The 15000-nt window shown below is 47.7% G+C and overlaps 1 protein-coding gene across 1 annotated transcript in view; it reads left to right on the top strand.

Annotated features, from left to right (window-relative positions):
* The window catches only part of f8 (coagulation factor VIII, procoagulant component), a gene marked incomplete at its 5' end in the record, with an annotated part of 32153 nt that overhangs the window by 3438 nt on the left and 13715 nt on the right, over positions 1-15000 (top strand). The window contains 10 exons of the mRNA XM_084448657.1: positions 1207-1327; positions 2285-2549; positions 3652-3817; positions 4123-4204; positions 4577-4797; positions 6503-6653; positions 9564-9773; positions 10796-11322; positions 11734-12272; positions 14628-14793. Of these exons, the coding sequence (XP_084304783.1) occupies positions 1207-1327; positions 2285-2549; positions 3652-3817; positions 4123-4204; positions 4577-4797; positions 6503-6653; positions 9564-9773; positions 10796-11322; positions 11734-12272; positions 14628-14793 (2448 nt within the window). The remainder of the gene's footprint in view (positions 1-1206; positions 1328-2284; positions 2550-3651; positions 3818-4122; positions 4205-4576; positions 4798-6502; positions 6654-9563; positions 9774-10795; positions 11323-11733; positions 12273-14627; positions 14794-15000) is intronic.

Raw genomic sequence — 15000 nt, 5'->3', positions numbered from 1 at the left:
GCAATGTCATTGGAGTGAAGCTTTAAATAAAAGCGTCAGCTAAGTTACTGTAATGTAATGTAATGTTATGTAATGAGTTGTCAGAACAATTAGGGCTGGGTTTTAAAAATCGATTCATCAATTCTGAATCGATTCTGAATCAAATGATTCAGAATCTCCCAAAATCTATATTTTATTTAATGAATAAATGAAGGAATGAATAGTTCATTCATTCATTCAATGATTCATTCATTCATTCATTTTTGGAAATCAGTATCAATACCCATCCCTAGTATTGATGTGTTGCATAACTTGGCAGTCATGTCATTAAGGTTACAGCTAAAAAACAGGTTTTAGTAACACTAACCGAATCGATATTGAATCGAATCGAATCGAATTGAATCGTGATAATCGATTCTGAACCTTGTGAATCGGAATCGAATCAATTCTTGAAATTCGAATCGATACCCAGCCCTAAGCACAATAGCATATACTTATGAATATACAGGTGCATCTCAGAAAATTTGAATATTGTGAAAAAGTCATAATTTTTTCAATTATTTTCCGTAATTTAATTCAAACAGTGAAACTTCCATGTATTCTAAATCCATTAGACAAAGTGAAATATTTCAAGCCTTTTTTGTTTTAATCTTCATGATTGTACATATGTTCACTATGTTCATTTATACTCTCAATACTTGGTCGGGACTCCATTTGCGCAAATTACTGCATCAATGTGAAGGGTAGCATGGAGGCAATCAGCCTTGAAATATTTCACTACATGTGTAATGAATCTATAATATATGAAAGTTTCACTTCTCTAATAAAATTATGGAAAATAATCAGCTTTCCACAATATTCAAATTGTCTGAGTTGAACCTGTACAGAGAATTGAATGACTCATGCAGTGTAGCTGTCTGCTGTCATGTGATTGGCTGAGGCGTAGCCTTGTCCCGTAGCAGATCAGCCCACAGGCCAGACCTCTCCTCCCAGAGGAGGAATCCTTTCTGTTTCTGTTGTTGTTTAACCTCTGCTAACTTAATTATTTTAGTTGTTTTTAATTTATTTTTGTTGTTGGAAAATAATGGGAGTGGGGGTTCAAAAATAAATAAACAAATAAATAAACAATTAAATCCTGTGTTTCAGTGGTGAGAGGAAGCTTGATGTGCAAGCAGACAGGAGCGTTGAAGGACAATTAATATCGTAATATGTTACATACTATCTCAGGTGATGGCCCATCGCAAGGTCACCGTGGAGATGACCCCTATGACCTTTACCACAGCGGAGATGATGCCTAGCACCCTGGGGCGTTTCCTCATCAGCTGTCAAGTCCACGCCCACCGCCACGGTAAGACACGCCCACCAGCAATGGAGCCAATAGGCAGGGGGAGGTATTCTCTCACATACTTGTATGAATCGCAGGAACCGTACGAATGAGGCTTGTATCCACATTAGAGATGATACTAAATCCATCAGGGTTTCTCCGAGGTGTGTGTGTTGTGTCTTGTCTGTTTCAGGTGTGTGTGTTGTATCTTGTCTATTGTGTTATTTTGTATTGACCCTATAAGAAGAGTAGCTAGCGGCCATAGCAACACCTAACGGAAGTGCAAATAAAACCCTTTCATGTTCTAATTCCATTTAGAATGTGATCTTTGATGCAAGGGGGGTTATTTGAGAATGGGATTGTGGGACGTACTGACTAGGGTTGTGTCTGATGAGAATGGGATTGTGGGACGTGCTGACTAGGGTTGTGTCTGATGAGAATGGGATTGTGGGACGTACTGACTAGGGTTGTGTCTGATGAGAATGGGATTGTGGGACGTACTGACTAGGGTTGTGTCTGATGAGAATGGGATTGTGGGACGTACTGACTAGGGTTGTGTCTGGTGAGAAGGGGATTGTGGGACGTACTGACTAGGGTTGTGTCTGATGAGAATGGGATTGTGGGACGTACTGACTAGGGTTGTGTCTGATGAGAATGGGATTGTGGGACGTATTGACTAGGGTTGTGTCTGATGAGAATGGGATTGTGGGACGTGCTGACTAGGGTTGTGTCTGATGAGAATGGGATTGTGGGACGTGCTGACTAGGGTTGTGTCTGATGAGAATGGGATTGTGGGACGTGCTGACTAGGGTTGTGTCTGATGAGAATGGGATTGTGGGACGTATTGACTAGGGTTGTGTCTGATGAGAATGGGATTGTGGGACGTACTGACTAGGGTTGTGTCTGATGAGAATGGGATTGTGGGACGTACTGACTAGGGTTGTGGCTGGTGTGTATGGATTCTTTTTTTCCACCACCAAGCGGGCATGAGCGCCCTCTTCAGTGTGGAGGACTGCCCCAAGCCCGTGACCGTGCGCCCCCCGGACGTGCGCCAGGTCCAGCACAGCAACGACTACAGTGACGACTACCTGGACTACGGTAACGGGGAGGAGCTGTTCGCCGTGCTGAGGCCAGGGAGACCGCGGGCCTCGGGCCGCAGCAAAGGAGGGGCCAAAACCTGGGTCCACTACATCGCCGCCGAGGAGATCACCTGGGACTACGCACCCCACCTCCGCCCCGGGGACAGGTAGGAGAGGAGAGGGAGGGAGGAGAGGAGGAGACAGGGAGGAGAGGAGGAGGTAGGGAGGAGAGGTGGAGAAAGGTAGAAGAGGAGAGGGAGGGAGGGAGGAGAGGTGGAGACAGGTAGGAGAGGAGGAGGGAGGGGATAAAGGAGGAGACAGATAGGAGGGAAGGAGGGAGGAGAGGAGGAGGGAGGGAAGAGAGGAGGAGACAGGTAGGAGAGGAGGAGCGAGGGAGGAGAGAGGGTGTGGTTAGATGGAGACTCAGTGGAAGAGAGAGAGAGACATGGAGGGAGAGAGAGAGAGGGAGAGACATGGAGAGAGAGAGAGAGAGAGGGAGAGGGAGAGACATGGAGAGAGAGAGAGAGGGAGAGAGGTAGAGGGAGAGACATGGAGTGAGAGAGAGAGAGAGAGAGAGAGAGAGAGAGAGAGAGAGGTGAGACATGGAGAGAGAGAGAGGGAGAGACATGGAGAGAGAGAGAGAGAGAGAGGGAGAGGCATGGAGAGAGAGAGAGAGAGAGAGGGAGAGGCATGGAGAGAGAGAGAGAGAGAGAGAGGGAGAGACATGGAGAGAGAGAGAGAGAGAGAGAGAGAGAGAGAGGGAGAGAGGTAGAGGGAGAGACATGGAGTGAGAGAGAGAGAGAGAGAGAGAGAGAGAGGGTGAGACATGGAGAGAGAGAGAGAGAGAGAGAGGGAGAGACATGGAGAGAGAGAGAGAGAGAGGGAGAGGCATGGAGAGAGAGAGAGAGAGAGAGAGGGAGAGGCATGGAGAGAGAGAGAGAGAGAGAGAGAGAGAGAGAGAGAGAGAGAGAGGGAGAGGCATGGAGAGAGAGAGAGGGAGAGGCATGGAGAGAGAGAGAGAGAGAGAGAGGGAGAGACATGGAGAGAGAGAGAGAGAGAGAGAGAGAGAGAGGGAGAGAGAGAGAGAGAGAGAGAGAGAGAGAGGGAGAGGCATGGAGAGAGAGAGAGAGAGAGAGAGAGAGAGAGAGGGAGAGGCATGGAGAGAGAGAGAGAGAGAGAGAGCGGGGGACAGAATGAAGGTGAACGAGGGTGCAGCAGGACTCCAGTCCCCGGTCCTCGTCCCCTCAGCCGGTCCTCCGTGTCTTCCAGGGAGCTGTCCCCCGAGTTCTTCCCAGACAGCCCTCAGCGCCTGGGCTTCCAGTACAGGAAGGTGGTGTACGTGGAGTACACAGACATCCGGTTCACCACCAGGAAATCACCCGCCACCAGACTGCTGGGACCCCTGCTTAAAGGCGAGGTCAATGACCAGTTCAAGGTAAGGGACAATGCTCGAATGCTGCTAAAATTATTATTTCAAATTATATATATATTTTTTTTTATCATAATCATGTTTTATTTATCATTATTATATTTTTATTGGTTATATTTAAATATTTTTATTAGGGATGTCAAAGTTAATGCACAGCCTATTATTGTGATTAACTCGATTACATTTTTTAATCGATTGACAGCACTCATTTTTATGTCATGTTATTTTTTGTCATGCTATAGTTGTGCTCAAAAGAGAAACTATAATAAATGCTGAAGACATTAAGAGGTTTGGTTTTCTCCTGTTTTCAGATTATTTTCAAAAACTTGGCAAGTCGATCCTATAACCTGTATCCCAGCGGTCTCACCAGTGTCTCTCCCCTGCTTAGTAACGGTAAGATCTTTCTAGAACCATCCACTTACCGCAGCTAGAACCAAACCATAACCAAACCGCAACCATAACCAAACCATAAGCAAATCACAACCATAATCAAACCATAACCAACCAAAAGTCTGATCCATGTTTCTTGCCCCCTGTGCGTGCGTGTGTGCGTGCGTGTGTGCGTGCATGTGTGTTTGTGTGTGTGTGTGTGTGTGTGTGTGTGTGTGTGTGTGTGCGTGCGTGCGTGCGTGCGTGTGCATGTGTGCATGTGTGCATGTGTGTGTGTGTGTGCGTGCGTGCGTGTGTGTGCGTCTATGTGTATGTGTGCGTGTGTAAATGTGTGTGTGTGTGTGTGTGTGTGTGTGTGCTTTCGTCGGTGTCCAGCGGGTAAGAAGAGGGATCTGCGCAGCGTGTCCGTGCCCCCCAACGGGACGTTGGGCTACCTGTGGAGGCTGACGCCCGAGGACGGACCCCTGGACGGGGACCACCAGTGTCTGACCAGACTGTACCAGAGCAAGGTGGACCCTGAGAGGGACCTGGCCTCCGGGCTGGTGGGACCCCTCCTCATCTGCAAACACCAGGCCATTAACCAGAGAGGAAAACTGGTGAGAGACGCAGGGTGTGTTCACACCTACACATTTGATCCGTTTGGAATCGGACTATCGGACCAAAAAAGTTTGCTCCGCTTCGTTTGGAGAGGTGTGAACGCGCATTCGAACTCGGTTCCCGGATCAAACAACCGAACCATGGTCCGCCTAAAAGGCAAGGACTCGGTCCGCTTCGAAAGGGTCCATGCTTCGGTTCGCTTTCGGTGTGAACGCACATTGGACTATCCGTAGGACCAAAACAAAGAGCACGTCTCCTGTGTGATAGGTACACAGAGAATTCTCGTCGGCATCCATCAGGGCCCCTATTTTGCGTCGGTACCAACTCCTACAACTTCTTTGCATTGAAAAAAGCAGCGCGCCTTCATTGTTTACACATGTCATATTGGGTCACCGTTGTTTTTTGGCCAGAGCACCAAATAATCACAAGTAGCGCCAGTATGGCAAATGCAATGCGCTGTTGTGGCTCCATTGTAACAGTGATTGCTCTAATTACATGCGGTTAATGATAGATTTTCCCTCATAATTTTTCTAGCCAATAGATGAGCAACCTGTACGACCGCTTGACATTTGTTTACATGTGTTGGTTCGATTACACAAATGACCGTGTGAACGCGAACCAGACCAAAAATAACTACAACAATGTTGCAACGTCACTCATTTGGTCTGGTCCTTGGTTCAGACTTTCTGGTGTGATCGCAACCTTAGACCTAGACTTCGACGTAGACCTAGACCTAAAGTTAGTTAGATTTAGACTTAGACATAGATTTACATCTGGATTTAGACCTAGATTTAGACCTATACCTAGATTTAGACCTATACCTAGATTTAGACCTAGATTTAGATTTAGACCTAGATTTAGACCTAGATTTAGATTTAGACCTAGATTTAGATTTAGACCTAGATTTAGACCTAGATTTAGATTTAGACCTATACCTAGATTTAGACCTAGATTTAGATTTAGACCTAGATTTAGACCTATACCTAGATTTAGATTTAGACTTAGACCTACTTACATTCATACAGTAGATACATTACAGTACATAAGCAGTACAGGTCTATTCTTCTGTTCTGCACTGTGCTTTGACCACATCACTTATTTTCACATTGTTCCTGTTGTACCATTCTTTCGCTCATGCATTGATTGATTGATTGATTGATTGATTGATTGATTGATTGATTCATTCATTCATTCATTCATTCACTCATATTGGGTTAGTACATGGGTTCCCAAACTCCATCAATGTGGGCCTCCCCTCTGAAAAGAGTGACACACCCGCGCCCCCAAATTTGTCCATTTTGCAAGGCAGCGTTAGCTAGCCCATAACGTTACACAGCAAAGTTAGCTCGGTGGCACCTGCTGCTAGTTAACGTTATGACGTTTTCGCACAATACATTCATGCCTGCGGGGGTAGCCTCTCTCTGCACTATCCACACATTTAGTATACATCTCTCCCATTATTTATTTTGATCTTCTGACCTTTAAAATCACGTTTCATTCATAAAAACCATAGACATTTCAAAAATAAAAAGCATTATTTTCCTTTTTTTTCCCCTCCGCGCTTCCCCTGAATTTCTTTGGGGCCCCCCAGGGGAGGCCCGCCTCACAGTTTGGGAATGCCTGGGTTAGTATGTGAGCTCCAGTTCAGCTCTGAAACTCATCCGTTTGGGTGAGCGTCATCCTGAATGAATGTTTTTCTCTCAGGTGGGTCCAGACGAGGAGAAGAGTCTGATGTTCGCTGTGTTTGACGAGAACAGAAGCTGGTACATCAACGAGAACATTCAGAAGTACAGCCGGGACCCCTCCAGGGTCGACCCCTCTGACCCCGACTTCTACAACTCCAACGTCATTTACAGTAAGTACAGCACCGCTCAGTAAGTACACTACAGCACCTCTCAGTAAGTACACTACAGCACCGCTCAGTTAGTACACTACAGCACCGCTCAGTAAGTACACAACAGCATCGCTCAGTAAGTACAGCACCGCTCAGTAAGTACACTACAGCACCGCTCAGTAAGTACACTACAGCACTGCTCAGTAAGTACACTACAGCACCGCTCAGTAAGTACACTACAGCACCGCTCAGTAAGTACAGCACCGCTCAGTAAGTACACTACAGCACCGCTCAATAAGTACACTACAGCACCGCTCAGTAAGTACACTACAGCACTGCTCAGTAAGTACACTACAGCACCGCTCAGTAAGTACAGCACCGCTCAGTAAGTACACTACAGCACCGCTCAGTAAGTACAGCACCGCTCAGTAAGTACACTACAGCACCGCTCAGTAAGTACAGCACCGCTCAGTAAGTACACTACAGCACCGCTCAGTTAGTACAGCACCGCTCAGTAAGTACACTACAGCACCGCTCAGTAAGTACACTACAGCACCGCTCAGTAAGTACAGCACCGCTCAGTAAGTACACTACAGCACCTCTCAGTAAGTACACTACAGCACCACTCAGTAAGTACACTACAGCACCGCTCAGTAAGTACACTACAGCACCTCTCAGTAAGTACAGCACCGCTCAGTAAGTACACTACAGCACCGCTCAGTAAGTACACTACAGCACCGCTCAGTAAGTACACTACAGCACCTCTCAGTAAGTACACTACAGCACTGCTCAGTAAGTACAGCACCGCTCAGTAAGTACACTACAGCACCGCTCAGTAAGTACACTACAGCACTGCTCAGTAAGTACACTACAGCACCGCTCAGTAAGTACACTACAGCACTGCTCAGTTAGTACAGCACTGCTCAGTAAGTACACTACAGCACCGCTCAGTAAGTACACTACAGCACTGCTCAGTTAGTACAGCACTGCTCAGTAAGTACACTACAGCACTGCTCAGTAAGTACACTACAGCACCGCTCAGTAAGTACAGCACTGCTCATTAAGTACAGCACTGCTCAGTAAGTACAGTACTGCTCAGTAAGTACAGCACCGCTCAATAAGTACAGTACTGCTCAGTAAGTACAGTACTGCTCATTAAGTACAGCACTGCTCAGTAAGTACAGTACTGCTCAGTAAGTACAGTACTGCTCAGTAAGTACAGCACCGCTCAATAAGTACAGTACTGCTCATTAAGTACAGCACTGCTCAGTAAGTACAGTACTGCTCAATAAGTACAGTACTGCTCAATAAGTACAGTACTGCTCAGTTAGTACAGTACTGCTCAGTTAGTACAGTACTGCTCAATAAGTACAGTACTGCTCAGTAAGTACAGTACTGCTCAATAAGTACAGCACTGCACAATAAGTACAGTACTGCTCAGTAAGTACAGCACTGCTCACTTAGTACAGTACTGCTCAGTAAGTACAGCAGCGCTACACAGGCTCACACTCACAGGGATGATGGTTAATGACGGTTTGTTGAAGTGTCCATGGGACGGGACACTGAACCCCAAATTGCTCCCAATGAGGCAGGCTAACACCTTGCATGGCAGCTGCCACCATTGGTGTACTGTATGAATGTGTATTTATTTTATTTTTATTTAACCTTTATTTAACCAAGAGAAGAGGAGAACGAATAAAAAGAGCATGCAGTAGCCAGGCGCGGGGGGGGGGGGGGGTACGAGGGAGGAAGGGGGGGGTTATAGGGGATTGCTGTAAAAGGAAGGTCAAGATTATGTTAAGCAACATACAGTACATAACATTAACATGTAATGAAGCATTTGCACACGCCCATTTCAGTCATTAAAAAGTCGGTGAGTAGGGTTTTAAAACTACGCAAGGCCATACGAGCCTGGAGATTAAGAGTTATTTGAAGTCCATTCCAGGTAGAGGGAGCAGAGTACGTGAAAGCCCTCTTCCCAAACTCAGAGCGAGATCTGGGGACTGAGGCAGTTACGTAGTCCTGAGTAAAATGTGTAAAAGGTGTGTGAATGTGTAAATGAGAGGCCTTCATTGTAAAGCGCTGTGGATAAACGCACTATATACTGTAATGGAGTCCTTTTACTGTACTATATAATTTAGCTAGTGGGTCATTCCTAGGTTATTTCATTGTTTTCATGGGAAAGTTATTCCAGCATTGTTTTCAATTCATGTTTTTTCAATGACCTATGCTTGCTGTGCCTTATTTGAGCCATGAGGACAAGGTTGCTTCAGGTATATTGGACTGTTGGCTTTAGCTCAGTGGGCTAACTCAGTCTCAATCTCATCAGTCAGTATTTGTAACTTTATATATATATAATTTATATATATTTTTTTTTTTTTCATATTTACTTGAATACTGTACAATCTCTGTATCTATTCATTCTGAAAGCATGAACATGTTAAGTTATTGTTTCTATTTCACTATGGTATGTGTTTTATCACATTAGATAGCTCTTTATTTATCCAGTGGGGAAATTTCTGTTTCACAGCAGATTAAGAGAGTAAGGTTAATAAAATATGCAGAATAAGAATACATAATAAATAGAGGATAAATAGGGTGGACACAATAAACAAATAATTAAGAAAATACTGCCACAGTATATTAAAAACAGTTAATGAAGGAAGTCTGTCGCAGTACAGTAAGTGCTATCCAGTCCATACGTTAACTTCATTAGTCCTTAAACTCTTATTTGTATTTTGATGTTCCTGTGTGTGTGTGTGTGTGTGTGTGCGCGTGTGTGTGTGTGTGTGTGTGTGTGTGTGTGTGTGTGTGTGTGTGTGCGCGCGTGTGTGTGTGTGTGTGTGTGTGTGTGTGCGCGCGTGTGTGTGTGTGTGTGTGTGTGTGTGTGTGCGCGTGTGTGTGCGCATGTGTGTGTGTGTGTGTTGACAGATGTGAACGGGATCTTGTTCAGCGGGCGTCAGTTCCTGATGTGCCAGAGTGATGTGACCTTCTGGCACGTGGCCAACGTCGGCACGCAGAGCCGCTTCCTGTCCATCTACTTCACAGGAAACCCGTTCCAGCGGGATGGCGTCTACGAGTCTGTCCTCACGCTCTTCCCCATGACGGGGGAAACCGTTCCCATGGAGACCGAGCTGGCTGGTAAGGTCAAAGAGAAGGTCAAACAAGACAGGTTACGTGCGTCTCCACCCTGTGCTCCCTGGTCTAGATCGGACAGGATTAGATAGGTGTAAGCAATGTGGAGGAAGATTTAAGTGGTGTATCAGAAAGCTAGAGGAAGCCTATCCAGCTTTCTCAGATCTGTGAAGGGGTGGAGGAAGGTTAAATGAGCTGTTAGTTACTGTAGGGGTCTGTCCCAATTCAAGGGTTGCATCCTACCTAGGCCGGATTTGAAGGCTGCTACGTCACAGCGGGGCGACAAGTTCTGTCCCAATTCATTCAGCCTACGAAGAGTCCTCCGAATGCAGCCCACAAATGCAGCCTACTTTTGACGAATTTGAAGGATACAACTGATGCCTTTGCGGCCTCCCTCCCAGAATGCGTTTCGGTCCGGATGAATTCCTGTACCAACCGCCATTGCTCGGATTTGAAAACATTTTTAAACCGCTTTGATGTTAATATTATTACGTTTTAATACAATTTCATGCCTGATAGTACCACCATAGAATCCCAATATGTGGAAACTTTATCCAAATTACGCCTGTATCTACGAGTTTAGATAGACGATTTAGATAGGCATTTGCTGTGGTGTTTCCATAACAACCTGCCATCAGCATTAGGACAGGTCAGCTTGGCACACGCTTGGGGCTGCCTAGGCAACAAAATGACGAGTTGGGAATCCTCCGTAGGCTAGAACGTCCCATTTCACAAAACGTTTACATCCGGCCTACCTGGCCTGAAGGATGCGACCTACGTAGACCGCGTAGGCGGCGACCTAGGTAGGATGCAACCCTTGAATTGGGACAGACCCTAGATCAGAAAAGGGTGAACAAAATAAAACATCTTCACACTTGAGTTTTAAAAACCTGACCGGGGTTGAACCTACATCTACCAAATAGTTCATCAACAGTTCATCTACCCCAAAAATATGCAAGACGGTCTTGGTGGTGTTGGTTGCCCTCAGGGAACATCAAGGTTATTGTTGTTGTTTATTTTCTCCTCAGGTGAGTGGGAGATCAGCGCGTTTGACGGTAGTCTGAAGAGCCGTGGGATGACCGTACGCTACACCGTGCGCAACTGCGACGGGGACGAGGAAGCGGACGACGACGGCTTCTCCGACTACCTGGACAAGATATTACCCAAGGGGCTGCGCAGTCTGCCGCAGAACCGCACCGTGGCGGTCAGGGTGTGCAAGAAGCCACCTCAGGAACAGAATTCCACCTCAGGAAACGCCACTGATACCGCTAACGAGATAACCGGGGAAGGGTCGCAGTGCGAGGTCAGGTACGTGACCGTGTCGTCGTCGTCGGAACTCGACCAGGGGCAGATTCCCCCGGAGGTCCTGGAGGAGCTGGAGAGAGACGGGGGCTGGTCGGCCTCCCCCGCGCCCCAGGGAGGAGGGCTGGCCGGGGGACAGGAGGGCGGGAGGCAGAGGCGCCAGGCCGGGGAGGTGCAGGGGAGGGAGGGCGGGGCTAGAGAGTCAGAGGCAGGAGCTACGGGACAGAGGGCAGAGGCCAAGGGACAAGAGAAAGTAGATGTTGGGGGAGAGGCAGGGGGAGAGAGCGGGGTGGGGGGTGTAGATGTTGGGGGAGAGAGGGGAGGAGAGAGCGGGGTGGGGGGTGTAGATGTTGGGGGAGAGAGGAGAGGAGAGAGCGGGGTGGGGGGTGTAGATGTTGGGGGAGAGAGGGGAGGAGAGAGGGGGGTGGGGGGTGTAGATGTTGGGGGAGAGAGGGGAGGAGAGAGCGGGGTGGGGGGTGTAGATGTCGGGGGAGAGAGCGGGGTGGGGGGTGTAGATGTTGGGGGAGAGAGGGGAGGAGAGAGCGGGGTGGGGGGTGTAGATGTTGGGGGAGAGAGGGGAGGAGAGAGCGGGGTGGGGGGTGTAGATGTTGGGGGAGAGAGGGGAGGAGAGAGCGGGGTGAGGGGTGTAAATGTGGGGGACGAGGCTGAAGGTGAGGGCGTAGAGACCACACGTAGGGAACAGGGGTCAGGGAATGCAGGGACTGAGGCAGAGGCAGGAAACCTGGGCAGCGGTCAGGGAGACAAGAGGCAGGTCCGCCAGGCTGACGGGAACGAGGAGAGCAACGACATCCTGGAGGATTGCGATCCCAGGGGGGACACGGCTGATCCGTTCAACACCTTCGACCCGTTCGACCAACTGGCAGAAGAGCAGAAGGAGCTAGACCAGAATCTGGAACCCCTGAACCACATCCAGTCGGAACCGGAACCGCTGCTCCTTAGTTTGCCGGAACGACGCAACGCCAACGTCTCGGGCAACGGGACGACGGCGCCGCCCGGCGTGGAGCTGTCGCTGGAGTACGACGACTACAACGTCGAGGAGTCCACGGGGACGGGCGCCGGGTTCGGTTCTGACGAGCTGGGTGTTCGGAGCTCGGGGGGGCGTTACCCCAGTTACTACATCGCCGCCCAGGAGGTCACGTGGGACTATGGAATCAGGAAGCCCCTCCAGCTCATCACACCCTGGTGAGGATCCACACACCCTAGTGTTCAACGTCATCTATTCCAATCTGGAATTTTAATTTTCTGTCAGCAATTAAGTGCGTTTAAGTTTAGATGAGAAGTGATTAGTGTTAGTGTTCAAAATTAATTGAATTAATCACAATAATAGGCTGTGATTAATCATGATTAATCACACGTTTAAAATACTAGTATTTACTTGTATTTTGGGGGGAGATAAAACAATTAGGCATATGTGTGATAATAATAAAGAAATGCATGACAAGGTGGTTAGAACTATCAGAAGTACGGAAGAGCATTAGGGCCAACAACTGAGTTTATTATTTGTTTAAGCTTCTGAGTTTAAAGTCAGAATTTCTGACTTTAAAGTCAGAATTTCTGAGATTAAAGTCAGAATTTCTGAGATTAAAGTCAGTATTTCTGAGAAAAAAGTCTGAAATAACTTCTGAGATTAAAGTCAGAATTTCTCAGATTAAAGTCAGAATTTCTGAGAAAAAAACTCGGAATTTCTGAGAAAAAAAGTCAGAAATAACTTATGAGAAAAAAGTCCGAATTTCTGACTTTAAACTCAGAAGCTTAAAAAAAAAAAAACTCTGCTGTTGGCCTTAATGCTCTTCCGTACAGAAGAATAACTGTATGTTCACCCATCACCCATAAACCAGACTGGACCTGGCCTGGTTTTTACTCAACTTGCTTTGGTGGTAAGACAGTTGGGCCACATCACTGTAACATGTGCACACAACTTCTTGTTTTACCTACTTCCATCTGGAGGCTTTTCTTTTACTCAACTTGCTTTGGTGGAAAGACGGAGTAGCCTCCATCACTGCAATATAATGACGCGTTCCAGGCAACCCGTAACTCGTGTTTTTCCGACCTCCTACACGTGAAAATGCTCTGGAATGGCAGTCAAACCCGTAACTTCCCACCCGGCAACTGGGAGTACATCGATCTGTACGAGTTCACGGGTGGGAAGTTACGGGTTTGACTGCCATTCCAGAGCATTTTCACGTGTAGGAGGTCGGAAAAACACGAGTTACGGGTTGCCTGGAACGCGCCATAACACTGTGTGTTATCTGAGTGTTTACACACCACGTGTTTACCTGGCTGAATTAACTAGGCCTACTGAAAGGCAAGTGAAACACGCAGAAAAATGTCACATGCCTTTCAGTAATTCAGCCAGGTAAACACAAAATTATGGGAGGAAGTTGGGTGTAAATTTGGTAATAATATTATAATTTTTTTAAGATTAATTTGCGTTAATTTTTTTAAACACGTTAAAGTTTCCAGATTAATCACGAGCGTTAACTGTTAGGGTTTTGGTGGAGGACCCAAGAGCAGACAGGATTGGTATAGAAGCCTGTAGGCACGTTTATTGAGATCTGGGGAGGAGCAGGCAGTATTGTGGTCAGTAAAACGGGCGTGGGTCCGGCGATGGTCAGGCAGGATCAGGATGCTAGGAAGACAGGGGGAGAGGCAATCAAGCTGATGCGCGGCAGGTGTGCGTCGGGGGCGTGTCCGGCTTGTGACCGCAGACGTGCCCGCAGTTCCCGCTGCAGCCTCTGGGGGGGGCTGGGGGAAACGGAGTCCGGCACTGGAGAGACGGGGACAGGCTTGGGTAGAACAGGGTCAGAACCGGGGCTCGGGCCGGGGTCAGGGGCAGGGGGCTGAGGAGGTGGACGAGGCTGGAGTAGAACAGGGTCAGAACCGGGGCTCGGGCCGGGGTCAGGGGCAGGGGGCTGAGGAGGTGGAGGAGGCTGGGGTAGAACAGGGTCAGAACCGGGGCTCGGGCCGGGGTCAGGGGCAGGGGGCTGAGGAGGTGGACGAGGCTGACGCGGTGGCGCCGTGACATTAACGCGTTAACGTTGACAGCCTTTGAAGAGATACAATTATACTTCACTCTTTGCTTGCATTTACTGATACTGCCTCCTGTCTTTACCAGTTACATGCTGTCCTGCATTTATAATACATCTGTCCTGCATCTATAATACCTCTGTCCTGCATTTATAATACCTCTGTCCTGCATTTATAATACCTCTGTCCTGCATTTATAATACCTCTGTCCTGCATTTATAATACCTCTGTCCTGCATTTATAATACCTCTGTCCTGCATCTATAATACCTCTGTCCTGCATTTATAATACCTCTGTCCTGCATTTATAATACATCTGTCCTGCATTTATAATACCTCTGTCCTGCATTTATAATACCTCTGTCCTGCATTTATAATACCTCTGTCCTGCATTTATAATACCTCTGTCCTGCATTTATAATACCTCTGTCCTGCATTTATAATACCTCCGTTTTCAACGTGTGCAGCACGTTGGTCAGCCTCCGCTCATCTGTGCTCCTCATGTGGTCAGGGAGAAGCGCCGCGGCCTGAGGAAGTTCCTCTCGGAGTATAAGAAGGTGGTGTTCAGAGGCTACAGGGACAAGGACTTCCAGCAGCAGCTGACCCGCGGCGAGCTCCAGCAACACCTGGGCATCATGGGACCTGTGATAAGGGCTGAGGTCAACGACCTCCTCACCGTGAGTCATCAGATTAGACCACCTCCTCACCGTGAGTCATCAGATTAGACGACCTCCTCACCGTGAGTTATCAGATTAGACGACCTCCTCACCGTGAGTCATCAGATTAGACGACCTCCTCACCGTGAGTCATCAGATTAGACCACCTCCTCACCGTGAGTCATCAGATTAGACGACCTCCTCACCGTGAGTCATCAGATTAGACCA

Source organism: Borostomias antarcticus, assembly GCF_949987555.1.
Source record: "Borostomias antarcticus genome assembly, chromosome: 14".
NCBI classification, from domain to species: Eukaryota; Metazoa; Chordata; class Actinopteri; order Stomiiformes; family Stomiidae; genus Borostomias; species Borostomias antarcticus.
Note: the sequence above shows the minus strand (reverse complement) of the source record. Positions and strands in the feature narration are given on the sequence as shown.